The sequence below is a fragment of the Coregonus clupeaformis genome, chromosome 30 (genome assembly GCF_020615455.1).
Source record: "Coregonus clupeaformis isolate EN_2021a chromosome 30, ASM2061545v1, whole genome shotgun sequence".
Taxonomy (NCBI): domain Eukaryota; kingdom Metazoa; phylum Chordata; class Actinopteri; order Salmoniformes; family Salmonidae; genus Coregonus; species Coregonus clupeaformis.
In genome coordinates, this window is record NC_059221.1 from 34,081,291 (window position 1) to 34,109,012 (window position 27,722).

The following is a 27,722-nucleotide window of genomic DNA, read 5'->3' on the forward strand; positions in this document are numbered from 1 at the left end:
ATCTCACATTTCTTTTAGACTAACATTTAGTTTTCAACAATGGAGATTTGTATAAACCTTGCTGTCTGTCTCTCTGACCTTTGCAACATTGTTTTAATATTCAAATTCGATCTCCAGCTGTCCCATAGTAATGAATAGTAGAATGCAGCTACTTTGTTGTTATTCTGGCTGCACTGTTTGACATGACTGTAAGTTAGCCGTAGTTGGCTAGCTAGCAAGCAAGGGTTAAGAACGTTGCCAGCCAATATGGCAATGGAACATTTAGAACGAACAACTGGGTCGCGTCCATAGATACAGAACAAAAAGACTGAACGACTGGGTCGCGTCTACACACACACATGCAATCACCTTAACACATACTGTCGCGTGTAGCCTAGATATTATGAGAACTGGTTGCACAAATTCCTCCCTCTTATCTGAGTAATTGTTTGGTCCAAGGAGTCGCTTGGACCGGAAAGCAAGTGCTTACTGGAAAAGGGGCCAACAATGGGTGGTCACTAACAGGATAATAAATGGGAAGGACATGGAGGGGGTGACGAGAGAGAGAGAGAGAGAGAGAGAGAGAGAGAGAGAGAGAGAGAGAGAGAGAGAGAGAGAGAGAGAGAGAGAGAGAGAGAGAGAGAGAGAGAGAGAGAGAGAGAGAGAGAGAGAGAGAGAGAGAGAGTTCTGAACTTATGTAACAAGGAGTGGAGGTAGGATAAGACCGTGAAGCTGGGTTGGAAAATCTAAACCAAAGCAGGAGAGAAAATACATTGCCTGTAGTGAGGGAAGAGAAAGGAACAGGGGAAGGAGAAAGAAAAGGAAAGCTTGGACAGAGACAAGAAGAGACTGAGAAGCTGAGAAGAGTGGCCAAACAGGATACTACTGAATTCCATTCAACGTGGAAAATGTGAGCTTCTCTTTTTTATTTTGTCAAATGTTCTGTGACAGTAGCTGATATATCTTATGAATCTATATACATATTTCAACATTTTGAGTGAATGTGACTGACTTTTATTTATTTTCTCTGCTCACAAATGGGGTTTTCTTACTGCAGATGGCTTTATATTGTGTATTTGTGCATGATGGTTTTGTAATTTAGCATGAATACATGTGACTGTGGTGGATATTAAGTTCATTATGGGTCAAAAGGAAGTTGTTATAAAGCAGATAAAGTTGTTTAAGTTATTCAAAGTTATTACTGACACCAATGCAAATATTATGAAATGTATTCAACTCTCCCTGGTAACATCTCTCTGATCAATGGAGGACTCTGTTGTTGTTACAGATGGAGCTGCCAACTCGACCACCGCTGTTTGACTTCCATGGAGTCTCCATGATCCACTACTTCACTGACAACTGGGAGAACATACAAAACTTCCAGGCCAGACCAGATGATATCCTCATCGCCACTTACCCCAAAGCAGGTCTGTGTTTGTGTGTGTGTGTGTGTGTTTGTGTGCTGTCGACATCTTGTAGGGATAAATGGATGACATGAGACGCAGCTCTTTGACATGCCTCTCTCTCCCTCTTTATCTCTCCCTCTTTCTCTCTTCCCATTTCTTCATCTTCTCTCCCCCTCTTTCTGTCTCCCAGGTACCACATGGGTCTCCTACATTCTAGACCTGCTGTATTTTGGTCAGACAGCCCCTGAGCGTCAGACTTCACTTCCTATCTATGAGAGAGTGCCTTTCCTGGAGAGTGACTTCCATATTCTCCCTCCAGGTTAGAATACAACCATGATATAACTCTACACACTGTGAAGCCTTTATCTTGATTACACATCAATAAAGTTTGAAGGGCACTGTGTACTCCAAATAGATAACTGATCAGCTGACAATGATGCTGCACTTACAAGTCTCATCAGAGTCTCAGTGTAGATCAAATCTTTGTCATACTTGAATACAGAATCCGGAAAACACCATGCACTATACCGTAACTGTCAACGCGTGCTGTAGGTGGGTGCAGTGGTGGAATCAAACGCAGGACACAGACGGATAGTCCAACAGACTTTAGTAATGCCAAACACGGCAATCGGACAACTCTTGCCCGAAGGCGAAATACGCACGAAGGCGAAACAAAACAACAGCGCACAAAACAGGTGCATAATTACTCCAGCGCAGTGGAGGGAAGCTCAACCGAGCGAAATACACGACTGACAAAATCAATACCACACAACACGAGACAAACACAACGAGAAACTTATAGAACACTAATAGGCTAAACGAGAACAGGTGTGACAACAAACAGACAAAAGCAAACGAACATGAAACATACAACGGTGCCAGCTAGTATTCCGGAGACAACGAACGCCGAAGCCTGCCCGAACAAGGGAGAGAGGCAGCCTCGGCCGAAACCGTGACAGTACCCCCCCCTTGACGCGCGGCTCCAGACGTGCGCCGACTCCGGCCTCGGGGACGACCCGGAGGACGCGGAGCAGGGTGCGTCGGGTGCCCACGATGGAATTCCGTCAGGAGAGACGGGTCCAAAATGTCTCTCCTCGGCACCCAGCACCGCTCCTCCGGACCGTACCCCTCCCACTCCACTAGATACTGGAGACCCCCCATCCGACGTCTCGAATCCAAGATGGACCTCACAGTGTACGCCGGTGCCCCCTCGATGTCCAATGGGGGCGGAGGAGTCTCCCTGATCTCACTTTCTTGGAGTGGGCCAGCTACCACCGGCCTGAGAAGGGACACATGGAACGAGGGGTTAATACTTTTATATTCAACTGGCAGTTGTAATTTGTAACACACCTTGTTCAACCTTCCCAGGACTTTAAAGGGCCCTACAAACCGCCGACCCAGTTTCCGACAGGGCAGGCGGAGGGGCAGGTTTCTGGTAGAGAGACAGACTCGATCACCAGGTGCGTACACCGGTCCCTCACTGCGGTGGAGATCGGCGCTCGCCTTATGACGTCGGAGGGCCCGCTGCAGGTGGACGTGTGCAGCGTTCCATGTCTCCTCCGAGCGCCGCGCCCACTCATCCACCGCAGGAGCCTCGATCTGGCTCTGCTGCCAAGGTGCCAGAACCGGCTGGTACCCTAACACACATTGGAAAGGGGTCAGGTTAGTGGAGGAATGGCGTAGGGAATTCTGGGCCATTTCGGCCCAGGGAACGTACCTTGCCCACTCCTCCGGCCGGTCCTGGCAGTATGTTCTAAGAAACCTACCCACATCCTGGTTCACACGTTCCACCTGCCCATTACTCTCCGGGTGGTAACCCGAGGTGAGGCTCACCGAGACCCCCAACCGCTCCATAAAGGCTCTCCAGACCCTGGAGGTAAATTGGGGACCCCGATCAGACACAATATCCTCGGGTACCCTGTAGTGCCGGAACACATGGGTGAATAGTGCTTCGGCGGTTTGCAGGGCAGTAGGAAGGCCCGGCATGGGGAGCAAACGACAGGCCTTAGAAAACCGGTCCACAACGACCAGTATAGTGGTGTTCCCCTGTGACGGAGGAAGGTCAGTTAGGAAATCCACCGAAAGGTGAGACCATGGTCGTTGTGGAACAGGCAGGGGTAGTAACTTACCCCTAGGCAGATGTCTAGGCGCCTTACACTGGGCGCACACCGAGCAGGAGGAAACATAAACCCTCACATCCTTCGCCAACGTGGGCCACCAGTACTTGGCACTAAGACAGTGCACTGTCCGGCCAATACCAGGATGTCCAGAGGAGGGTGACGTGTGAGCCCAATAGATCAATCGATCCCGAACCTCGAGCGGAACGTACTTCCGACCCTCAGGGCATTGCGGTGGACTAGTAACGCCCGCTCGAGTTCAGCATCGACCTCCCACACTACCGGTGCCACCAGACACGACTCCGGCAGTATGGGAGTGGGCTCCACGGACCTCTCCTCCGTGTCATACCGCCGAGACAGCGCATCTGCCTTACCGTTCTGCGACCCAGGGATGTACGTGATCTTAAAAGTAAACCTGGTCAAGAACATATTCCATCTTGCCTGGCGAGGGTTCAGCCTCCTCGCTGCCCGGATGTACTCCAGGTTACGGTGGTCCGTCAAAATGAGGAAAGGGTGTTGAGCCCCCTCAAGCCAGTGCCTCCACACCTTTAGGGCCTGTACCACGGCTAACAGCTCCCTGTCCCCTACGTCATAGTTCCGCTCCGCCGGACTGAGCTTCTTAGAATAAAAGGCACAGGGGCGGAGTTTAGGTGGCGCGCCAGACCGTTGTGAAAGCACGGCTCCTAGACCGGCCTCTGACGCGTCCACCTCTACCTGGAACGGCAAAGAGGGATCCGGATGCGCCAGCACCGGGGCCGAGGTAAACAGGTCCTTCAGCCTCCCAAACGCCCTGTCCGCCTCGGCCGACCACTGCAGACGCACCGGACCCCCCTTCAAAAGAGACGTGATGGGAGCTGCCACCTGTCCAAAACCCCGGATAAACCTCCGGTAGTAATTCGCAAACCCCAAAAACTGCTGCACCTCCTTCACAGTGGTTGGTGTTTGCCAATTACGCACGGCCGACACCCGGTCTACCTCCATCTTCACCCCTGACGCAGACAACTGATACCCCCAAAAAAGGAGACCGACTCCTGGAAAAACAGACACTTCTCTGCCTTAACATACAGGTCGTGCTCCACCAGCCTCCGCAACACTCTGCGCACCAGGGCCACATGCTCGACACGGGTAGGCGAGTACACGAGAATGTCATCTATGTACACAACCACCCCCTGCCCCTGCATGTCCCTGAAGATCTCATCCACGAATGATTGGAAAACTGACGGAGCGTTCATCAACCCGTATGGCATGACCAGATACTCGTAATGGCCCGAGGTGGTACTAAAGGCTGTCTTCCATTCATCGCCCTCCCTGATGCGCACCAAGTTGTACGCGCTCCTGAGATCTAATTTAGTGAAGAAACGCGCCCCATGCAATGACTCAGTCATGGTCGCAATCAGCGGGAGTGGATAACTGTACTTCACCGTAATCTGATTGAGACCACGGTAATCGATGCACGGGCGCAAATCACCATCCTTTTTCTTCACAAAAAAGAAACTCGAGGACGCAGGGGAAGTGGAAGGCCGTATGTATCCTTGTCTCAGAGATTCGTCTATGTAAGTCTCCATAGCTTTCTTCTCCTCTTGAGACAGAGGATACACATGGCTCCGTGGGAGCGCAGCTCCTGCCTGGAGGTCTATCGCACAATCTCCCTGCCTATGGGGCGGCAACTGCGTCGCCCTCGACTTACTAAACGCAATAGCCAAATCCCCATACTCAGGGGGAACGTGCAATGCGGGCACCTGGTTTGGACTCTCCACTGAGGTAGCCCCTATGGAAACGCCTAAACATCTACCCACACACCGGGCAGACCACTCCATCAGAGCCCTCTCCTGCCACGAAATGGATGGGTTATGGGTACTCAACCAGGGCATGCCCAGCACCACCGGATACGCAGGAGAGTCAATCAGAAATAGCTGAATCATCTCCTGATGACCCCCCTGCGCACACATCCTAAGTGGCGCAGTGACCTCCCTGATCAAGCCCGCACCCAACGGACGGCTATCTAGGGCATGAACGGGGAAAGGGACATCAACAGGAAGAAGGGGAATTCCTAAAGCTAAACAAAACTTCTTATCAATAAAATTCCCAGCTGCGCCTGAATCTACCAGCGCCTTATGCTGGGAATGAGGTGCTACCTGTGGAAAACGCACAGGTATACAAAAATGTGCAACAGAGAGCTCTGGGTGAGTGGGGCGCCTACTCACCTGGAGGGAATCCCCAGTGCGGGACCTGTCGTCCTCTCCCCTAGGAGGCCATCCCCAGCACCTAGCCGCGGTGTGTCCTCCCCGACCACAGTTGGTGCAGGGGATGGACCCCCTAGTAAGCCGACCCCTCCTCTCTCTAGCGCCAGCGCCCCCGAGCTCCATGGGGCACGGCTCGGAGGCGCTGGAGGGTGAAATGGACGGACCCCCTCGGGAACGTCCGCGGGTAGCTAGCAGGTTATCCAGCCTGATGGACATGTCGACCAACTGGTCGAACGTGAGGCTGGTGTCCCTACAGGCCAGCTCCCGACGGACGTCCTCTCGTAGACTACACCTGTAGTGATCGACGAGGGCCCGATCATTCCACCCTGCATCTGCCGCTAGAGTACGGAATTCGAGGGCGAACTCCTGAGCACTCCTCCTCCCCTGCCGGAGGAAGACCAGACGCTCCCCCGCCGCTTCATGGTGGTGTTTGACCATCCCCCGGAGGGGAAAGCGGCGGGAGAACTCGTCGTAAGTTATGGTGTCCGCGTCGATCCTCCTCCACTCCGCGTTGGCCCATTCCAACGCCTTCCCGGACAGGCAGGAGATCAGGGCGGACACGCTCTCATGTCCCGAGGGCGCCGGGTGCACGGTGGCCAGGTACAGCTCCACCTGGAGAAGGAAACCCTGGCACCCGGCCGCGGTCCCATCGTAAGCCCTCGGGAGCGAGAGTCGGACTCCTCGGGGTTCTGGTGCGGGAATAGGCTGACTGGCCGATGGTGCTGGCAGGGAGGGTGGCGGTGGAGGCGTTCCCCAGCCTCGGATGGTGGTGATCACCTCCTGCAGTGCGGTCCCCATCTGCAGGATCTGGTCCCCCTTGTTCCCGGACCCTGTCCTCCAGCGTCGCCTGGGCTGCTGCGGCTCCTGCTGATTCCATTGTAGGTGTGGTATTCTGTCAACGCGTGCTGTAGGTGGGTGCAGTGGTGGAATCAAACGCAGGACACAGACGGATAGTCCAACAGACTTTAGTAATGCCAAACACGGCAATCGGACAACTCTTGCCCGAAGGCGAAATACGCACGAAGGCGAAACAAAACAACAGCGCACAAAACAGGTGCGTAATTACTCCAGCGCAGTGGAGGGAAGCTCAACCGAGCGAAATACACGACTGACAAAATCAATACCACACAACACGAGACAAACACAACGAGAAACTTATAGAACACTAATAGGCTAAACGAGAACAGGTGTGACAACAAACAGACAAAAGCAAACGAACATGAAACATACAACGGTGGCAGCTAGTATTCCGGAGACAACGAACGCCGAAGCCTGCCCGAACAAGGGAGAGAGGCAGCCTCGGCCGAAACCGTGACAGTAACCTGATTATAAATACTCATCAACAGCCATTTTACTTTCACAAAGTAGAAGGATAAAAAAAATCTGATGAAATTTGATACTATGAGAAGTTGTGCCAACCACATATTCCAGCTACATGACAATAAGCAGTTTTACTGTAAAGTCATCCTTATCTCCAAAGAATAACCGAACCAGATCCTCACCCCTCCGTACACACAGGAACGGAGCTGGCAGACAAGTTATCCACCTCTCCTCGCCTCATCAAGACTCACCTCCCAGTCCAGTTGGTGCCCAAGTCCTTCTGGGAGCAGAACTGCAGGGTACATTATGTGTAACTTTTTCTCTCTCTGCTTGTTGACTGTGTTGTCTGTGAATATGTCTCTGCTTGTCTCTGCTGGTGAAGCCTACTGTCTACATTTGTGCATCCTCAAACCTGCTGTGCTTTATTTTGTGCAATAAGTGAACTTCATTGATAACGTAATTTGTGTGAATGCCCAATGGGGGGAAGCATTGCATTACACAGTACACTAAATACTGTACAGTGGCTTGCGAAAGTATTCACCCCCCTTGGCATTTTTCCTATTTTGTTGCTTTACAACCTGGAATTAAAATTGATTTTTGGGGGGTTTGTATCATTTGATTTACACAACATGCTTGAAGATGCAAAACATTTTTTATTGTGAAACAAACAAGAAATAAGACAAAAAAACTGAAAACTTGAGCGTGCATAACTATTCACCCCCCCAAAGTCAATACTTTGTAGAGCCACCTTTTGCAGCAATTACAGCTGCAAGTATCTTGGGGTATGTCTCTATAAGCTTGGCACATCTAGCCACTGGGATTTTTTTCCCATTCTTCAAGACAAAACTGCTCCAGCTCCTTCAAGTTGGATGGGTTCTGCTGTTGTACAGCAATCTTTAAGTCATACCACAGATTCTCAATTGGATTGTGGTCTGGGCTTTGACTAGGCCATTCCAAGACATTTCAATGTTTCCCCTTAAACCACTCAAGTGTTGCTTTAACAGTATGCTTAGGGTCATTGTCCTGCTGGAAGGTGAACCTCCGTCCCAGTCTCAAATCTCTGGAAGACTGAAACAGGTTTCCCTCAACAATTTCCCTGTATTTAGCACCATCCATCATTCCTTCAATTCTGACCAGTTTCCCAGTCCCTGCCGATGAAAAACATCCCCACAGTATGATGCTGCCACCACCATGCTTCACTGTGGGGATGGTGTTCTCGGGGTGATGAGAGGTGTTGGGTTTGCGCCAGACATAGCGTTTTCCTTGATGGCCAAAAAGCTCAATTTTAGTCTCATCAGACCAGAGTACCTTCTTCCATTTGTTTGGGGAGTCTCCCACATGCCTTTTGGCGAACACTAAACGTGTTAGCTTATTTTTTTCTTCAATCAATGGCTTTTTTCTGGCCACTCTTCCGTAAAGCCCAGCTCTGTGGAGTGTACGGCTTAAAGTGGTCCTATGGATAGATACTACAATCTCCGCTGTGGAGCTTTGCAGCTCCTTCAGGGTTATCTTTGGTCTCTTTGTTGCCTCTCTGATTAATGCCCTCCTTGCCTGGTCCGTGAGTTTTGGTGGGCGGCCCTCTCTTGGCAGGTTTGTTGTGGTGCCATATACTTTCAATTTTTTAATAATGGATTTAATGGTGGTCCGTGGGATGTTCAAAGTTTCTGATAAAAAAAATTATAACCCAACCCTGATCTGTACTTCTCCATAACTTTGTCCTTGACCTGTTTGGAGAACTCCTTGGTCTTCATGGTGCCGCTTGCTTGATGGTGCCCCTTGCTTAGTGGTGTTGCAGACTCTGGGGACTTTCAGAACAGGTGTATAGATACTGAGATCATGTGGCACTTAGATTGCACACAGGTGGACTTTATTTAACTAATTATGTGACTTCTGAAGGTAATTGGTTGCACCAAATCTTATTTAGGGCTTCATAGCAAAGGGGGTGAAAACATACAGTGGGGAAAAAAAGTATTTAGTCAGCCACCAATTGTGCAAGTTCTCCCACTTAAAAAGATGAGAGAGGCCTGTAATTTTCATCATAGGTACACATCAACTATGACAGACAAAATGAGAATTTTTTTTCCAGAAAATCACATTGTAGGATTTTTAATGAATTTATTTGCAAATTATGGTGGAAAATAAGTATTTGGTCAATAACAAAAGTTTCTCAATACTTTGTTATATACCCTTTGTTGGCAATGACACAGGTCAAAAGTTTTCTGTAATTCTTCCAAGGTTTTCACACACTGTTGCTGGTATTTTGGCCCATTCCTCCATGCAGATCTCCTCTAGAGCAGTGATGTTTTGGGGCTGTCGCTGGGCAACACGGACTTTCAACTCCCTCCAAAGATTTTCTATGGGGTTGAGATCTGGAGACTGGCTAGGCCACTCCAGGACCTTGAAATGCTTCTTACGAAGCCACTCCTTCGTTGCCCGGGCGGTGTGTTTGGGATCATTGTCATGCTGAAAGACCCAGCCACGTTTCATCTTCAATGCCTTTGCTGATGGAAGGAGGTTTTCACTCAAAATCTCACGATACATGGCCCCATTCATTCTTTCCTTTACACGGATCAGTCGTCCTGGTCCCTTTGCAGAAAAAACATCCCCAAAGCATGATGTTTCCACCCCCATGCTTCACAGTAGGTATGGTGTTCTTTGGATGCAACTCAGCATTCTTTGTCCTCCAAACACGACGAGTTGAGTTTTTACCAAAAAAGTTATATTTTGGTTTCATCTGACCATATGACATTCTCCCAATCCTCTTCTGGATCATCCAAATGCACTCTAGCAAACTTCAGACGGGCCTGGACATGTACTGGCTTAAGCAGGGGGACACGTCTTGCACTGCAGAATTTGAGTCCCTGGCGGTGTAGTGTGTTACTGATGGTAGGCTTTGTTACTTTGGTCCCAGCTCTCTGCAGGTCATTCACTAGGTCCCCCCGTGTGGTTCTGGGATTTTTGCTCACCGTTCTTGTGATCATTTTGACCCCACGGGGTGAGATCTTGCGTGGAGTCCCAGATCGAGGGAGATTATCAGTGGTCTTGTTTGTCTTCCATTTCCTAATAATTGCTCCCACAGTTGATTTCTTCAAACCAAGCTGCTTACCTATTGCAGATTCAGTCTTCCCAGCCTGGTGCAGGTCTACAATTTTGTTTCTGGTGTCCTTTGACAGCTCTTTGGTCTTGGCCATAGTGGAGTTTGGAGTGTGACTGTTTGAGGTTGTGGACAGGTGTCTTTTATACTGATAACAAGTTCAAACAGGTGCCATTAATACAGGTAACGAGTGGAGGACAGAGGAGCCTCTTAAAGAAGAAGTTACAGGTCTGTGAGAGCCAGAAATCTTGCTTGTTTGTAGGTGACCAAATACTTATTTTCCACCATAATTTGCAAATAAATTCATTAAAAATCCTACAATGTGATTTTCTGGATTTTCTTTTCTCAATTTGTCTGTCATAGTTGACGTGTACCTATGATGAAAATTACAGGCCTCTCTCATCTTTTTAAGTGGGAGAACTTGCACAATTGGTGGCTGACTAAATACTTTTTTTCCCCACTGTATGCATGCACCACTTTTCCATTATTTATTTTTTAGAATGTTTTGAAACAAGTCATTTTTAAAATTTCACTTCACCAATTTGGACTATTTTGTGTATGTCCATTACATGAAATCCAAATAAAAATCAATTTAAATTATAGGTTGTAATGCAACTAAATAGGAAAAACGCCAAGGGGAATGAATACTTTTGCAAGGCATTGTATCTTACACCTCTCCAGAACCAACATGTCTCCTTATGGACTGCAAAGACTCTATAGAAGCCCTGTCTTTGTAAACAGTTTTTGTTGACCTAATTTTTCGCTTTTCCATTTCCTTCTTTGTAATCAAGTCCTTTTGTAATTGCGACGATTTCTCTCTCTCTGTAGGTAGTGTATGTGGCCCGTAATGCCAAGGACAATGCAGTGTCTTATTTCCACTTTGACCGCATGAACCAGGCCCATCCAGAGCCAGGAGACTGGAACAACTTCTTACAGAGATTCATGGATGGAAAGAGTGAGTGAATGAGAGAACGAAAGAAATAAATTATAATGAGTAGGAGAGATAACACAGTACAGATGCTGCTGATGCTCTGTGATTCTGGCTTATTGATAAATCTCTTTCATGACTATGTATATCTCTATCTATCTCTCTAACATCCTCTCATGTCCACATGGCTGCTTTCCTCAGTGGTGTTTGGTCCCTGGTACGACCATGTGAATGGCTGGTGGGAGAGGAAACAGACTCACTCTAAACTCCACTACCTTTTCTATGAGGATATGGTTGAGGTCAGTAGAATAACTACCTCCTGTGCCATAAAGGTGCTGATCTCTTTGCAGATTATTTAGCGGATTAATTTACATAAAGGTAGGCTGTAAATCAGTGTTATATTGTTACATTGATCATCTTTAGCATTATCTTTCAGTGAGGAAGTATCCAGTGTGTGTCTTCCTGCAGGATACGGGACGAGAGCTAGACAGGCTGTGCTCCTTCCTAGGTTTGTCTACTTCAGCAGAGGAGAAGGAGAGGGTGAGAGGAGGAGTGCAGTTTGACAACATGAAGAAGAACAACATGGCCAACTACTCCACCATCCCAGTCATGGATTTCAAGATCTCTCCATTCATGCGAAAAGGTCAACTTCTCTATTTCTCTCCTACGCCTCTCTCTCTCTCTCTGTCAGTCTTTCTGTCTGCCTCTATGACCCTTTCTCTGCTCACACACCCTCTCTGTCACACTCCAGGAAAGGTTGGTGACTGGAAGAACCATTTCACTGTGGCCCAGAGTGAACAGTTTGATGAAGACTATAAGACGAAGATGAAAAACACCACTGTACAGTTCCGCACTGTAGTTTAGGGGTTGTGGTCAGGTTGACTGTGGTGCATATGCATCTCAGCTCTTCTGGAATCATGGTGCTGAAATGTACAATATGCTGATACTATCCCTACTGTATGAATAAGAGAGCTAATGATGTGTCTTATGTATAGTTGACCAAATATTATTGATATAAACATTACTTTGAGACAAATAAGGCAAACGATAGACATGCACAATGTCAACACACACACACACACACACACAGTATATCCTCATGTAACTGTACAATTATAGCTTATAATTGGGCTGAGAACAAGTTATTACATTAGATAAACTCTTGTTATGAGAATTGTGTGATCCTTCCTTATCCCATAGGAAGTCCCACCCATTTGACTACTTCAAAATGGTGGAAGTCCTCAAGGGCGCTTCCCATGCTAAAACGGCTTTTGGACGCTAAAGTCCTCTATCTATCTCTATGGGTACAGTGGGGGAAAAAAGTATTTAGTCAGCCACCAATTGTGCAAGTTCTCCCACTTAAAAAGATGAGAGAGGCCTGTAATTTTCATCATAGGTACACGTCAACTATGACAGACAAATTGTAGGATTTTTTATGAATTTATTTGCAAATGATGGTAGAAAATAAGTATTTGGTCACCTACAAACAAGCAAGATTTCTGGCTCTCACAGACCTGTAACTTCTTCTTTAAGAGGCTCCGCTGTCCTCCACTCGTTACCTGTATTAATGGCACCTGTTTGAACTTGTTATCAGTATAAAAGACACCTGTCCACAACCTCAAACAGTCACACTCCAAACTCCACTATGGCCAAGACCAAAGAGCTGTCAAAGGACACCAGAAACAAAATTGTAGACCTGCACCAGGCTGGGAAGACTGAATCTGCAATAGGTAAGCAGCTTGGTTTGAAGAAATCAACTGTGGGAACAATTATTAGGAAATGGAAGACATACAAGACCACTGATAATCTCCCCTCGATCTGGGGCTCCACGCAAGATCTCACCCCGTGGGGTCAAAATGATCACAAGAACGGTGAGCAAAAATCCCAGAACCACACGGGGGGACCTAGTGAATGACCTGTAGAGAGCTGGGACCAAAGTAACAAAGCCTACCATCAGTAACACACTACGCCGCCAGGGACTCAAATCCTGCAGTGCAAGACGTGTCCCCCTGCTTAAGCCAGTACATGTCCAGGCCCGTCTGAAGTTTGCTAGAGTGCATTTGGATGATCCAGAAGAGGATTGGGAGAATGTCATATGGTCAGATGAAACCAAAATATAACTTTTTTGGTAAAAACTCAACTCGTCGTGTTTGGAGGACAAAGAATGCTGAGTTGCATCCAAAGAACACCATACCTACTGTGAAGCATGGGGGGTGGAAACATCATGCTTTGGGGCTGTTTTTCTGCAAAGGGACCAGGACGACTGATCCGTGTAAAGGAAAGAATGAATGGGGCCATGTATCGTGAGATTTTGAGTGAAAACCTCCTTCCATCAGCAAGGGCATTGAAGATGAAGCATGGCTGGGACTTTCAGCATGACAATGATCCCAAACACACCGCCCGGGCAACGAAGGAGTGGCTTCGTAAGAAGCATTTCAAGGTCCTGGAGTGGCCTAGCCAGTCTCCAGATCTCAACCCCATAGAAAATCTTTGGAGGGAGTTGAAAGTCCGTGTTGCCCAGCGACAGCCCCAAAACATCACTGCTCTAGAGGAGATCTGCATGGATGAATGGGCCAAAATACCAGCAACAGTGTGTGAAAACCTTGTGAAGACTTACAGAAAACGTTTGACCTGTGTCATTGCCAACAAAGGGTATATAACAAAGTATTGAGAAACATATGTTATTGACCAAATACTTATTTTCCATCATAATTTGCAAATAAATTCATTAAAAATCCTACAATGTGACTTTCTGGAAAAATATTTCTCATTTTGTCTGTCATAGTTGACGTGTACCTATGATGAAAATTACAGGCCTCTCTCATCTTTTTAAGTGGGAGAACTTGCACAATTGGTGGCTGACTAAATACTTTTTTTCCCCACTGTAGCTTATACCAGGTGCATTTCTGTAATGATTCTTTAAGTTATAATTAAATAGTTAAACGTACCTACGTGTCCGGAGTCCTCAATCTAAGAAGCATCCTACATGTAGGATCTTAATTTGATCACTCATTTGTTGCTGATAATTTTTCCTGCACGGCAGGTAATGTAAACTTGTATTGTATTGAAAAGGCTTCTAAAGTTTGTAATTTACACTTTAAAATGTCAGACTTGATTTGCCCTAACAAAAAAATGTATCAACCCATTTTGAAAAGAAGGTTGACGACATCCGATCCTCATTTATTAAGTCAAATGACACAGCTGGTCCTGCTCACACTGCCCTACCCTATGCTTTGACTTCTTTCTCCCCTCTCTCTCCAGATGAAATCTTGTGACTTGTGACGGCCGGCCAACCAACAACCTGCCCGCTTGACCCTATCCCCTCCTCTCTTCTCCAGACCATTTCCGGAGACCTTCTCCCTTACCTCACCTCGCTCATCAACTCATCCTTGACCGCTGGCCATGTCCCTTCCGTCTTCTAGAGAGCGGGAGTTGCACCCCTCCTCAAAAAACCTACACTCGATCCCTCCGATGTCAACAACTACAGACAAGTATCCCTTCTTTCTTTTCTCTCCAAAACTCTTGAGCGTGCCGTCTCTAGCCAACTCTCCTGCTATCTCTATCAGAATGACCTTCTTGATCCAAACCAGTCAGGTTTCAAGACTGGTCATTCAACTGAGACTGCTCTTCTCTGTGTCACGGAGGCTCTCCGCACTGCTAAAGCTAACTCTCTCTCCTCTGCTCTTATCCTTCTAGACCTATCCGCTGCCTTTGATACTGTGAACCATCAGATCCTCCTCTCCACCCTCTCTGAGTTGGGCATCTCCGGCGCTGCTCACTCTTGGATTGCGTCCTACCTGACAGGTCGCTCCTACCAGGTGGCATGGCGAGAATCTGTCTCCGCACCACGTGCTCTCACCACTGGTGTCCCCCAGGGCTCAGTTTTAGGCCCTCTCCTATGCTCTCTCTACACCAAGTCACTTGGCTCTGTCATATCCTCACATGGTCTCTCCTATCATTGCTACGCAGACGACACACAATTCATTTTCTCCTTTCCCCCTTCTGATGCGAATCGCATCTCTGTATGTCTGGCAGACATATCAGTGTGGATGTCGGATCACCACCTCAAGCTGAACCTCGGCAAGACGGAGCTGCTCTTCTTCCCGGGGAAGGACTGCCCGCTCCATGATCTCGCCATCATGGTTGACAACTCCATTGTGTCCTCCTTCCAGAGTGCAAAGAACCTTGGCGTGACCCTGGACAACACCCTGTCATTCTCCGCTAACATCAAAGTGGTGACCCGATCCTGCAGGTTAATGCTCTACAACATTCGGAGAGTACGACCCTACCTTACACCAGAAAAGCGGCACAGGTCCTAATCCAGGCACTTGTCATCTCCCATCTGGATTACTGCAACTCGCTGTTGGCTGGGCTCCCTGCCTGTGCCATTAAACCCCTACAACTTATCCAGAACGATGCAGCCCGTCTGGTGTTCAACCTTCCCATGTTCTCTCATGTCACCCCGCTACTCCGCACACTCCACTGGCTTCCAGTTGAGGCTTGCATCTACTACAAGACCATGGTGCTTGCCTACGGAGCTGTGAGTGGAACGGCACCTCCTTACCTTCAGGCTCTGATCAGACCCTACACCCAAACGAGGGCACTACGTTCATCCACCTCTGGCCTGCTAGCTCCCCTACCTCTACGGAAGCACAGTTCCCGCTCAGCCCAGTCAAAGCTATTCGCTGCTCTGGCACCCCAATGGTGGAACAAGCTCCCCCACGACGCCAGGACAGTGGAGTCACTGACCACCTTCCGGAGACACTTGAAACCCTACTTCTTTAAAGAATACCTGGAATAGTATAAAGTAATCCTTCTTCCCCCACCCCCCATAATTTTTTTTTAAAAAAGTGGTTGTCCCACTGGCTATCATAAGTTGAATGCACCAATTTGTAAGACGCTCTGGATAAGAGCGTCTGCTAAATGATGTAAATGTAAATGTAAACATAGTTACGCCACAATAATAACCTAATTGACAGCGTGAAAAGAAGGAAACCTGTACAGAAGAAAAATATTCCAAAACATGCATCCTGTTTGCAACAAGGCACTAAAGTAATACTGCAAAGAATGTGGCAAAGCAATTCACTTTCTGTCCTGAATATGAAGTGTTATTTTGGGGGCAAATCCAATACTACACATTACTGATTACCACTCTCCATATTTCCAAGCATAGTGGTGGCTGCATCATGTTATGGGTATGCTTGTAATTGTTAAGGACTGGGGAGTTTTTCAGGATAAAAAACAAATGGAATGGAGCTAAGCACAGGCAAAATGCTTTCCACCAGACACTGGGAGATGAATTCACCTTTCAGCAGGACAATAACATAAAACACAAGGCCAAATCTACGCTGGAGTTGCTTCCCAAGAAGACAGTGAATGTTCCTGACAGGCCGAGTTACAGTTTTGACTTAAATCTGCTTGAAATCTATGGCAAGACTTGAAAATGGTTATCTAGCAATGACCAATAACCAATTTGACTTTTGAAAATAATAATAGGCAAATATTATACAATCCAGGTGTGGAAAGCTCTTAGAAACTTACCCAGAAAGACTCAGCTGTAATCACTGCCAAAGGTGATTCTAACATGTACTGACTCAGGGGTGTGAATACTTAAGTAAATGAGATATTTCTGTATTTCATTTTCAAACAATTAGCGAACATTTCTGAAAACATGTTTTCACTTTGTCATTATGGGGTATTGTGTGTAAATGGGTGAGAAAAAATCTGTTTAATCCATTTTGAATTCAGGCTGCAACACAACAAAATGTGTAACAAGTCAAGGGGTATGAATACTTTCTGAAGGCACTGTATATATATATTATTTTGACATCGGGACCCACGGTCCGTATTGACCCCGTTCTGTGTCCGGATCCGGCCCGCATTATACCTATTGAGTATGTCTGTAGTAGATTATCCATAGGTCATGAGCTGTGACGCTCTCAAGTCTTTCAATTGTTTTTCTTATGAATTACTTAGTAATATATATTTTTGTGTGTTTAGGCCTACAGTGTGTGTTAAGGTCCTTCTGCATTGCCATAAACTATGAACTGTGAATTTACAAGAACACCTTAAAGCTGAGATTATTGTTAAACCATGTACGGTAACACTCTTTACTGTGCTTCATTACACTATTGGAACATGTAACAATGTGGGTCAATGTCCTTTTACAAAACCTCAAATACACTGCTACAACAATGGTTTGCTTTCATTGAGCTGAGAGCAAGAGGGCAAACACAAAACGTGACATGGTGGTTAAGTTAAAGACAGAAATAGAGATAGTGAAAATAGACTATAAAACAAAATAAATAATAGAGGGACAACATGATTCAGCGATATATTATTGTTAAAGTCATATTGACTACACATATTTTACATTCTGACATGATAAATGTTTCACTTTGAACAGATGATGCTAGCTTTGTTCCTAAACTCAGGCCCATACCAGAGTGCAGTCCAATGTTTACTCATGCAGCCATGCAATCAATGTTGACAGGTATTGTAGCTAAACTTGTCAAATAGGTAAAAGTGTTAAACAAGTTGTGGATGTTTTTTATATGCTTTTGTATGTGTGCATGTTACAGAATATTGTGGAATTAACCGAAATAAAAATAGCAGTGCAAAAATAACTTACATCTGATGTTAAAGCTGCCCTCAAATTCATACAGTTGATTACATGATAAAAAAATAAAACATGCCTACTGATCACAAAGCTATAATTCTGATTAAAGTGTGAAACATGGCCTAGAGACTTTGTGGTTATAACCAACATGTCAGACATTGTCAAGCTCTTCATCCACTCTAGGCCTTTTATTGATCCTGGAGGCTGTTGCCTTAGTGAACCAAAACAATAGACAGCAAAGACAATTACAACAAGTGCAATGAGGATACCAAAGGCGCCGCCCACCGACACCTTAGATGATGCTGGAACATTTGCCTTCTTAGATGATTCTGGATTGAACTCTGTTATATTCTCAGGAATCATCCATGTTCCTCCAAATCTAATCCTGGGCTGATCTCCTTCACTAATCACTGCCACTGTTTTTGTGTCCATCATGCTCACCGATGGAAGAGGAGTGAAAGGTGGCAATTGGACCGACAACAACTGTGACCCTGAGAACGCAACCGAGTGAGTACAATACAGAACCTGGCACCCATTGCTAATAGCAGTGAGGTGATGGCTGAACTGTGGGGGGCAGTGCTTTTGGCCTTCTGCCAGTGGATTGACTGACTGACAAGTTGATTGTTTTCCAGTGCATTTGCAATTTTTTCTGCCTGGTGTGCAAAACGAGAGTCAAGAGGGAAGTCAGGGTGAGTCCTCACTGTATACAGATGGTTACGTACCTAGGGACAACAACATGAGAAGGAGATGTAATTTTTGTATGTGTTTTTGTCTTTAACGCTTGTGCTGCTTGTTAAATCTCACTTTACATTAGCCTTCTTTATGCTTGTGGTACATACACTGGAATTGTTATTAAAACAATGTATCAACCAATATACTTTGCTTTCAGGTGATAAAGTTGTATTGACCGATTATTCCAAGGTTAGTGTAATTTACCTGAGTACGAGTAGTGGTGCAGTTATTTTCAACCTGGTGAACCTTAATGCGGTGGTTGTCAATAGAAAACTTGTCGTTGAGTGCAGGTAGGTATGAGACATCACCATTTAGAGTGTAAGCCGTAGAGCTGCACTCCTCCAGCCATGTATCAATGATCTCTGAGTTGGTCTGGAAACCAAATACCTTCATAGGGACGACAAAAACCTAATCTGGGGTAAGATACATTCCATCCTCAGTGGTCTGACACTGTGAGTAGGTGAAATTCATCACCCGTCCCACGTCAATGTCGCACAGGTTGTCCCATCCTCCGTCTGGAATCACCTCCAATACCTCTTTGTCCAGCTTTGTGAGGCACTCATGAAGCCCACTGTTGGAGCGGCCGAGGGGGTGAGGGACGCGCTCTTTGAGAAGACACAGCATAAGAAGAGTGACAACAAACAGCTCCGTGGTGTTAACATGTATGAGTGCTATGAGCCAGTTTCTATCAAAAACTCAGTCTGGGCATTTGATGATAACATCTCTGGCATTTCAGCCAACCTATTTTCTTACACCTGACTTTGCATGTTGGTATTTTGCATGTTCTCCTAATGTTTCAGTGTCCAGTTGTCCGTTAGTTAGGGGAACATTCTATCCATGTCAACAACCCTTTTAGCATGTTTTGGTGTTCAAGTTAGGAGAACATTACCTTAATGTCAAGCAGAACATATCTAGAACGTGGTTACAATGTTCTCAGAATACACAAAGTTAATGTTTTAGATGCGTTTTATGGGACGTTGCAAGAACATTCATGTGTCCAGTTTTCTGAGGGTTAGGAGAATATTCCATCAACGTCACATCAAACATACACAGAACATGACTTCAAATGAAATCCCAAGTTCAACAAAATTGGGAAACGGCGGCACTCCAAGAAGTAAAAAAAAAAAAAAAAAAAAAAGACCACCTTATTTCACCTTTTTATTTTCAGCTGGGCAGGCTAATGTGTTTTTCGGCAGTTACGCCTTTATCAGAGCATCAAGAGATGTGCCAAAGCCTTTCTTTTTTAAATATATATATGCAGGTGCCTAGGTGATAATTACAATTGCCCACACCTGTGTGAGGGTGGTAAATAGTGGTAATAAAAACATTAGTGAACCAACGATTGTTATAATATACAGTGCATTCGGAAAGTATTCAGACCCCTTGACTTTTTCCACATTTTGTTACATTACAGCCTTATTCTAAAATTGATTAAATAGTTTTTTTTCCCCCTCATCAATCTACACACAATACCCCATAATGACAAAGCAAAAACAGGTTTTTAGACATTTCTGCAAACGTATTACAAATAAAATACCCTTTACTCAGTACTTTATTTAAGCACCTTTACAGCCTCGAGTATTCTTGGGTATGATGCTAAAAGCTTGGCACATCTGTATTTGGGGAGTTTCTCCTATTATTCTCTGCAGATCCTCTCAAGCTCTGTCAGGTTGGATGGGGAGCATCGCTGCACAGCTATTTTCAGGTTTCTCCAGAGATTTTTGAGCGGGTTCAAGTCCGGGCTCTGGCTGGGCCACTCAAGGGCATTCAGAGACTTGTCCCGAAGCCACTCCTGCGTTGTGCTGGCTGTGTGCTTAGGGTCGTTGTCCTGTTGGAAGGTGAACCTTTGACCCAGTCTGAGGTCCTGAGCACTCTGGAGCAGGTTTTCATCAAGAATCTCTCTGTACTTTGCTCTGTTCATCTTTCCCTCAATCCTGACTAGTCTCCCAGTCCCTGTCGCTGAAAAACATCCCTACAGCATGATGCTGCCACCACCATGCTTCACTGTAGGGATGGTGCCAGGTTTCCTCCAGACGTGATGCTTGGCATTCAGGCCAAAGTGTTCAATCTTGGTTTCATTAGACGAGAGAATGTTGTTTCTCATGGTCTGAGAGTCCTTTAGGTGCCTTTTGGCAAACTCCAATCGGGCTGTCATGTGCCTTTTGCTGAGGAGTGGCTTCCGTCTGGCCACTCTACCATAAAGGCCTGATTGGTGGAGTGCTGCAGAGATGGTTGTCCTTCTGGAAGGTTCTCCCATCTCCACAGAGGAACTCTGGAGCTCTGTCAGAGTGACCATTGGGTTTTTGGTCACCTCCCTCACCAAGGCCCTTCTCCCCCGATTGCTCAGTTTGGCCCGGCAGCCAGCTCTAGGAAGAGTCAATTTTTTAAAATGTTTTTATTTTTTATTGAATATTTAAAACATACAATCTACTTGCAGTGAAGCCGCTCAACATCTACATCATATTAGTCATCTAACAGACTCCCATCCAGAGCAACCCACAGACGCAACCAGGGTCAACGCCCTGCTCAAGGGCACGTTGACAGATCTCCCACAAGGTCAAAAATGGGGACCCGAACCAGCGACTCATCAGCCACCGGCCCAAGCTCCCAACCGCCAGGCTACCAGCCCTCCAGCCCACCTCCCCACAGTTCTCCAAGAGCTGCCCCTCAACCATCTGAGATGTATGTGTGTGTGTGTGTGTCCGTGTATGTGCACATGTGTGCATTTGAATGAGAGTGTGTGTATATTTTTTAGATCAATGCTGTGCATTTTCAGCCATTCCTGAACCTGAGACCAGAAACAGGCTACCTGAGGGCAATACCAAAACAAATGATCTATTGATTCTGTATCCTCACAACAAATTCTGCAGAGCTGCGATGATTGTATGCCCCAAATATTCAACATTTTGTTGGTGGCAAGAATTCTGTACAATAATTTTAGCTGAAAAGCACTAGGTCTTGAATCTTGTGTCGATTTATATATCAACTCATACACCATGTACCATAGAATCGGTACAGATTGATGAGGAAAAAAAACATTTTAATCAATTTTCGAATAAGGCTGTAACATAACAAAATGTAGAAAAAATTAAGGGGTCTGAATATTTTCCGAATGCACTGTATGGTAGGACCAAATCGGAGATAGGTAGGAGCAAGTCCATGTAATTATTTGTAGGTTAGCAGTAAAACCTTGAAATCAGCCCTAGTCTTAATAGGAAGCCAGAGGCTAGCACTGGAGTAATATGATCTAATGTTTTGGTTCTAGTCAAGATTCTAGCAGACGTACAGTATTTAGCACTAACTGAAGTTCATGTAGTGCTTTATCCGGGTAGCCGGAGAGTAGAGCGTTGCAGTAGTTTAATCTAGAAGTGACAAAATCATGGATGAGCTTTTCTGCATCATTTTTGGAGAAAAAGTTTTAGATTTATGCAATGTTACAAAGGGAAAAAAGCTGCCCTTGATGTGTTTGTCAAAAGAGCGATCAGGGTTCAGAGCAACGCCGTGGTCCTTCACAGTTTTATTTGAGACGACTGTACAACCATCAAGATTATTTGTCAGATCCAACAGCAGATCTCTTTGTTTCTTGGGACCTAGAAATAGCATCTCTGTTTTGTCCGAGTGTAAAAGTAAAACATTTGCCGCCATCCACTTCCTTATGTCTGAAACACAGGATTCCAGTGTAGGCAATTTTGGGGCTTCACCATGTTTCATCGAAATGTTCAGCTGTGTGTCATCCAGATAGCAGTGAAAGTTGACATTGTGTTCCCGAATGACATCACCAAGGGATAGAATATATAGTGAAAACAATAGTGGTCCTAAAACGGAACCTTGAGGAACAACGAAACTCACAATTGATTTGTCAGAGGACAAACCTTCCACAGAGACAAACTGATATCTTTCCGACAGATAAGATCTAAACCAGGCAAGAACTTGTCCGTGTAGACCAATTAGGGTTTTCAATCTCTCCAAAAGAATGTGGTGAACAATGGTGTCAACACACACACACACACACACACACTCACCTGATAGGCTACTGAATGGGCAGTGTCCTGAGTTCTAGGAGCAGGAGGACAGATGCAGAGCCTTGGTCTGATGCCATTAAAAGGTCATTTACAACCTTCACGATCGCAGTCTTAGTACTTTGATGGGGTCTAAAACCAGACTGGAGTGTTTTGTAACCATTATTTGTCTTCAGGAAGGCAGTGAGTTGCTGCACAACAGTTTTTTCTAACGTTTTTGAGAGGAATGGGAGATTCAATATAGGCCGATAGTATTTAAAATTTTCCGGGTCAAGGTTTGGCTTTTTCAGGAGAGGCTTTATTACTGCCACTTTTAGTGAGTTTGGTACACATCTGGAGGATAGGGAGCCGTTTATTATGTTCAACATAGGAGGGCCAAGCACAGGAAGTAGCTCTTGCAGTAGTTTAGTTGTAATAGGGTCCAGTAGGCAGCTGGAAGGTTTAGAGGTCATTACTATTTTCGTGAATGTGTTGAGAGATACAGGATAAAAAAACGTGAGTGTGTTCATTGATCCTACGTCCTGGCAGTTCTATGCAGACTCAGGACAACTGAGTTTTGGAGAAATACGCAGATTCAAAGAGGAGTCTGTAATTTGCTTTATAATGATCATGAACAATAGACTAGAGGTTGTGGTCAGGTTAATTGACTGTTCATGGCGCATTTGGACCTGCCATATAGACTGCCATATAACTGGGTTATGGTGCTGAAATATACAGTTTTAAAATTGTGCTACTTTGTATGGATACTGTAACAATAATTACTCTTATATTGTATGCCCCCCAAAAATTATACTTTGAGGTTCATGTACTTGTTTTTATATGTCCAAAAGCAGTAAGTGAGCCAGGTATTTGCAAACGCACGCACGCACGCACACAAACACACACACACACACACACACACGCACACACACATGTTGTTCAGTATGCCTGTGAGAACCTTAACACCTACCTTACTAAAGGTGGATTTACTCTGGATCTCCTCAACTACTGTATGAACCATGACCTGTGACATCTGACATCCTCACCAGACCTCCTTAAGCAAGTAACATTACAGAGTCTCTTTTTATATTGATTGTGGGTGGCTAACAAGCAACTGGCAATCAAAGGTTGATGCAGTATGTGAAAGATATGTGTACACGCCTCACATACTGCACAGGCACACACTCTGCAGCCTAGTCTCTGGTCAGGTAAGAATAAGACACACCTACACTGTTGAAAAGTGATTTAGACAGTGTGTTTAAGACTGTGCAGGAAGTTTGAGGTCACAGAAAAGACAAGACACTATCTACCCCAGGACGCTGCCCATTCAGTAACCTATCAGGTGAGTGTGTGTGTGTGTGTGCTTTGATGGAAGTTGGGTGATTGAGTATGTTTGGGCTCAGGTCAGGTGTGTAAAGGCATCCGCATACTTAGGTTTGGTTTGTTCCTAGCAGAACTCGGCAAGGTGAAGCAAATGTATGTGCCTCCCATACTCACTTAAAAAGCCATTTGCTTGAAAAACAAGAAAAAATAGGCAACATTACAGTTTGTCTCTCTTGAGACGGCGTATCATCAACATAGCCAGTACACTTCCTCAAAATGGTGAGAATTAATCTAAGCTCATTCAAGAAATCTGTAATTAATTTGGACGTTTTTGCAGAGGTCTTAGTTCAGTAATTTTATATCTAACTAAGATGTTTGGTGCAGTATTTCTCAAGTGAAATTTTTTACATGAAAACTAGTCTTCTGTCATTGAATGACAACAAACACTTAATTGAAAAATCCCTACTGTTGACCAATCACGGAAATGTCCGGAAAAAAACCCTGCCGTATGGTGTTGAACACCAAAACCTACAAAAACGTCACAAAATATTGTCATAATATATGCGTGAACTGTTTCGACTGGGAAGCATATGGCAAGCTTTAGTTAATAATTAGTTTGATAAATCCTGTGTCCAGCAGCCATTCTTATGGTCAGCTGCCACCTAGTGGTGTATTTCTGGTAATGTAAGTGCCCCCTGGTGATTTAGTAGTGACACATGAGATACTGTGAGGGAGAGCAGAAAACCCCCTCAGCTCTGGAGTAGAGCCAGAACAAACCAGACCCTTTCCCACAGGTGAAAAGAAAATGATGGAAGAGAGAATGGGGGAGGAGACAGGAAAGGAGGACCACTGAGACTAAAAGAGGAGACATTTTGTAAGCAGTGCATACACCCTGAGGTATCTTACTCAGAAAGAGCAGTGTAAGTCAGTTATTTTGGTATGTAGGAATTACTATCATGTGTAGTACGTTGTTACTGTCATCGTTTAAAGAAACATTAAGACTTAGTCTTTGTTAACATTTGTAGGCGAGCATATCAATGGAGCGTTATTCCTCTCTATGTTTGAATTATAGAACCATTCGGATCGCTAAAATATTCTGTTAAAACTTCACATCCAAGCATAAACACTCCTGTGGTGATCCTTGACCAAATACATGTCCCACTTTTACAGATGGAGCTGCCACCTCGACCAAAACTCTTTGACTTCCATGGAGTCTCCATGACCAACTACTTCACTGACAACTGGGACAATGTACAGAACTTCCAGGCCAGACCAGATGACATTCTCATTGCTACCTACCCCAAAGCAGGTCTCTCTCAGTCTGATGTTGATGTTTCATTAAAGATAGTGTTTTGGTTAGTGAATGACTGTGTATCTGTCCCCTATCTGTATCCCTCTCTTAGGTACCACATGGGTCTCCTACATTCTAGACCTGCTGTATTTTGGCCAGACAGCCCCTGAGCGTCAGACACCCATCTTTGAGAAGGTTCCTTTTCTGGAGTTGCTCATTCCTCTTTACCCTCCAGGTTAGAATAGAGAATTTGAAAACGTAATCATACTTCTCCCATTTTGTAATTTCTCTGTTAAAATTGTAGCATATATCTTCAAAGCAGTAACTAAAGACTTTATTATCCTGACAGGAGCAGCTGAACAGTGATAATATCCATCACTAAACTCCAAACCTCAACTAAATGTTTTAATAAATAATGTGGAGATTGAGCAAGTTGAGGTGACTAAACTGCTTGGAGTAACCCTGGAATGTAAACTGTCATGGTCAAAACATATTGATACAACAGTAGCTAAGATGGAGAGAAGTCTGTCCATAATAAAGCGCTGCTCTAACTTCTTAACAGCACTATCAACAAGGCAGATCCTACAGGCTCTAGTTTTATCGCACCTAGACTACTGTTCAGTCGTGTGGTCAGGTGCCACAAAGAGGGACTTAGGAAAATTGCAATTGGCTCAAAACAGGGCAGCACGGCTGGCCCTTGGATGTACACAGAACACAAACATTAATAATATGCATGTCAATCTCTCCTGGCTCAAAGTGGAGGAGAGATTGACTTCATCACTGCTTGTGTTTGTGAGAGGTGTTGACATGTTGAAAGCACTGAGCTGTCTGTTTGAATGACTGGCACACAGCTCAGACACCCATGCATACCCCACAAGACATGCCACCAGAGGTCTCTTCACAGTCCAGAACAGACTATGGGAGGCTCACAGTACTACATAGAGCCATGACTACATGGAACTCTATTCCACATCAGGTAACTGATGCAAGCAGTAGAATCAGATTTAAAAAACTGATAAAAATACACCTTATGGAACAGCAGGAACTGCGAAGCAACACAAACACAGGCACAGACACATGCATACACACACATGATAACATACGCTCTATACACACATGTACACATGGATTTTGTGTTGTAGATATGTGGTAGTGGAGTATGGGCCTGAGGGCACACACTTAGTGTGCTGTGAAATCTGTTATGAATGTATTGTAATGTTTTTTAAATGTATAACTGCCTTAATTTTGCTGGACCCAAGGAAGAGTAGCTGCTGCCTTGGCAGCAGCTAATGGGGATACATAATAAATACAAATACAAACAGCTACTTTGTTATTCTAATGTTTATCCTAGGGGTGGAGGTGCTGGACAACTTAACCACCTCTCCTCGCCTCATCAAGACTCACCTCCCAGTCCAGTTGCTGCCCAAGTCCTTCTGGGAGCAGAACTGCAGGGTACAGTATTTGTAACTTCTCCTCCATGTTTCTCCACTATATAGCCACTATATATAAATGCAATCTTTCTCTACAGATAGTGTATGTGGCCCGTAATGCCAAGGACAATGCAGTGTCTTATTTCCACTTTGACCGCATGAACCAGGCCCAGCCAGAGCCAGGAGACTGGAACAACTTCTTACAGAGATTCATGGATGGAAAGAGTGAGTGAACGAGAGAATAAAGGAGTGATTGAATGAGTAAGTGATAATAGTCCCCATGCACTCCATGAATTTGTCTACTCTGCACTTGCTCAGTGGTGTTTGGTTCCTGGTATGACCATGTGACTGGCTGGTGGGAGAAGAAACAGACTCACTCCAAAATCCTCTACCTCTTCTATGAGGACATGGTTGAGGTGAGTAGAATACTGATGCTATGTGTGTGTTACAGTATTATTGAGATGTGTCTAATGATCTCAGTGCACACATATGCTCAAGAGCCATACTAACTGCTGCTCTAGGAGCTTAGCTGTTTCTACTGTCTATATCTAGTGTGTATGTGTTCCTACAGGATACGGGGAGAGAGCTAGACAGGCTGTGCTCCTTCCTAGGTTTGTCTACTTCAGCAGAGGAGAAGGAGAGGGTGAGAGGAGGAGTGCAGTTTGACAACATGAAGAAGAACAGCATGGCCAACTACTCCACTGACCCAGTCATGGACTTTAAGATATCCCCCTTTATGCGCAAAGGTGTGTGTGAGAGAAAGAGAGAGAATGAGAGAGATAAATAAATATTAAACTGCTGGAGCTCAGCTCTTCCAGCTATCACAACAGACACACATGAACACACTGAGACACAACGTCATCACAGACACCATAACATTTGTGCTGGTACCTGGTGTGGAGACATTGGAATACTTTATTTATTCTGGATCTACTGAACTTTCAAACTATCATTATACCTGTCTGTCTGTCTGTCTCCAGGAAAGGTTGGTGACTGGAAGAACCATTTCACTGTGGCCCAGAGTGAACAGTTTGATGAAGACTATAAGAAGAAGATGAAAAACACTCAACTTCGATTTCGCGCAACAATATAGGACAGCCTTCATTATCTAAAGCACTCCACAGGTCTTAAGAATGTGACTGCATGTAAAAATGTAATAACACATAATACTGTAAGTATGGGCAGCAAAGACAAACTGTCTAACTACTGTAAATAAACAACACCTGATATCAAAAACATTTT

General features: G+C 45.2%; 2 protein-coding genes across 4 annotated transcripts in view; both read left to right on the top strand.

Annotated features, from left to right (window-relative positions):
- The window catches only part of LOC121545370 (cytosolic sulfotransferase 3-like), a 77,970-nt gene extending 65,561 nt beyond the window's left edge, over positions 1-12,409 (top strand). Inside the window, exons 1-8 of one of the 2 annotated variants that reach the window (XM_041855834.1) lie at positions 801-889; positions 1,268-1,406; positions 1,576-1,704; positions 7,264-7,364; positions 10,988-11,114; positions 11,289-11,386; positions 11,556-11,730; positions 11,839-12,409. In XM_041855834.1, the coding sequence (XP_041711768.1) occupies positions 1,268-1,406; positions 1,576-1,704; positions 7,264-7,364; positions 10,988-11,114; positions 11,289-11,386; positions 11,556-11,730; positions 11,839-11,951 (882 nt within the window). In that variant the 5' untranslated portion in view covers positions 801-889 and the 3' untranslated portion in view covers positions 11,952-12,409. Of the gene's footprint in view, positions 1-800; positions 890-1,267; positions 1,407-1,575; positions 1,705-7,263; positions 7,365-10,987; positions 11,115-11,288; positions 11,387-11,555; positions 11,731-11,838 lie in introns of those variants that run through there. The other variant, XM_045209550.1, reaches the window with a different exon arrangement.
- On the top strand, positions 813-27,718 carry LOC121545372 (cytosolic sulfotransferase 2-like). Of its 2 annotated transcripts, none has more exons than XM_041855836.1 (8): positions 813-889; positions 24,930-25,068; positions 25,163-25,285; positions 26,402-26,502; positions 26,579-26,705; positions 26,799-26,896; positions 27,052-27,226; positions 27,461-27,718. In XM_041855836.1, exons 2-8 carry the CDS (start codon positions 24,930-24,932, stop codon positions 27,571-27,573), a joined length of 876 nt encoding a protein of 291 aa, XP_041711770.1. In that variant the 5' UTR covers positions 813-889; the 3' UTR covers positions 27,574-27,718. The 2 variants fall into 2 exon arrangements, with proteins under 2 accessions (XP_041711770.1, XP_041711769.1); XM_041855835.1 differs by lacking the exon at positions 813-889 and adding an exon at positions 23,603-23,778.
- The last annotated feature ends 4 nt before the right edge of the window (positions 27,719-27,722 follow it).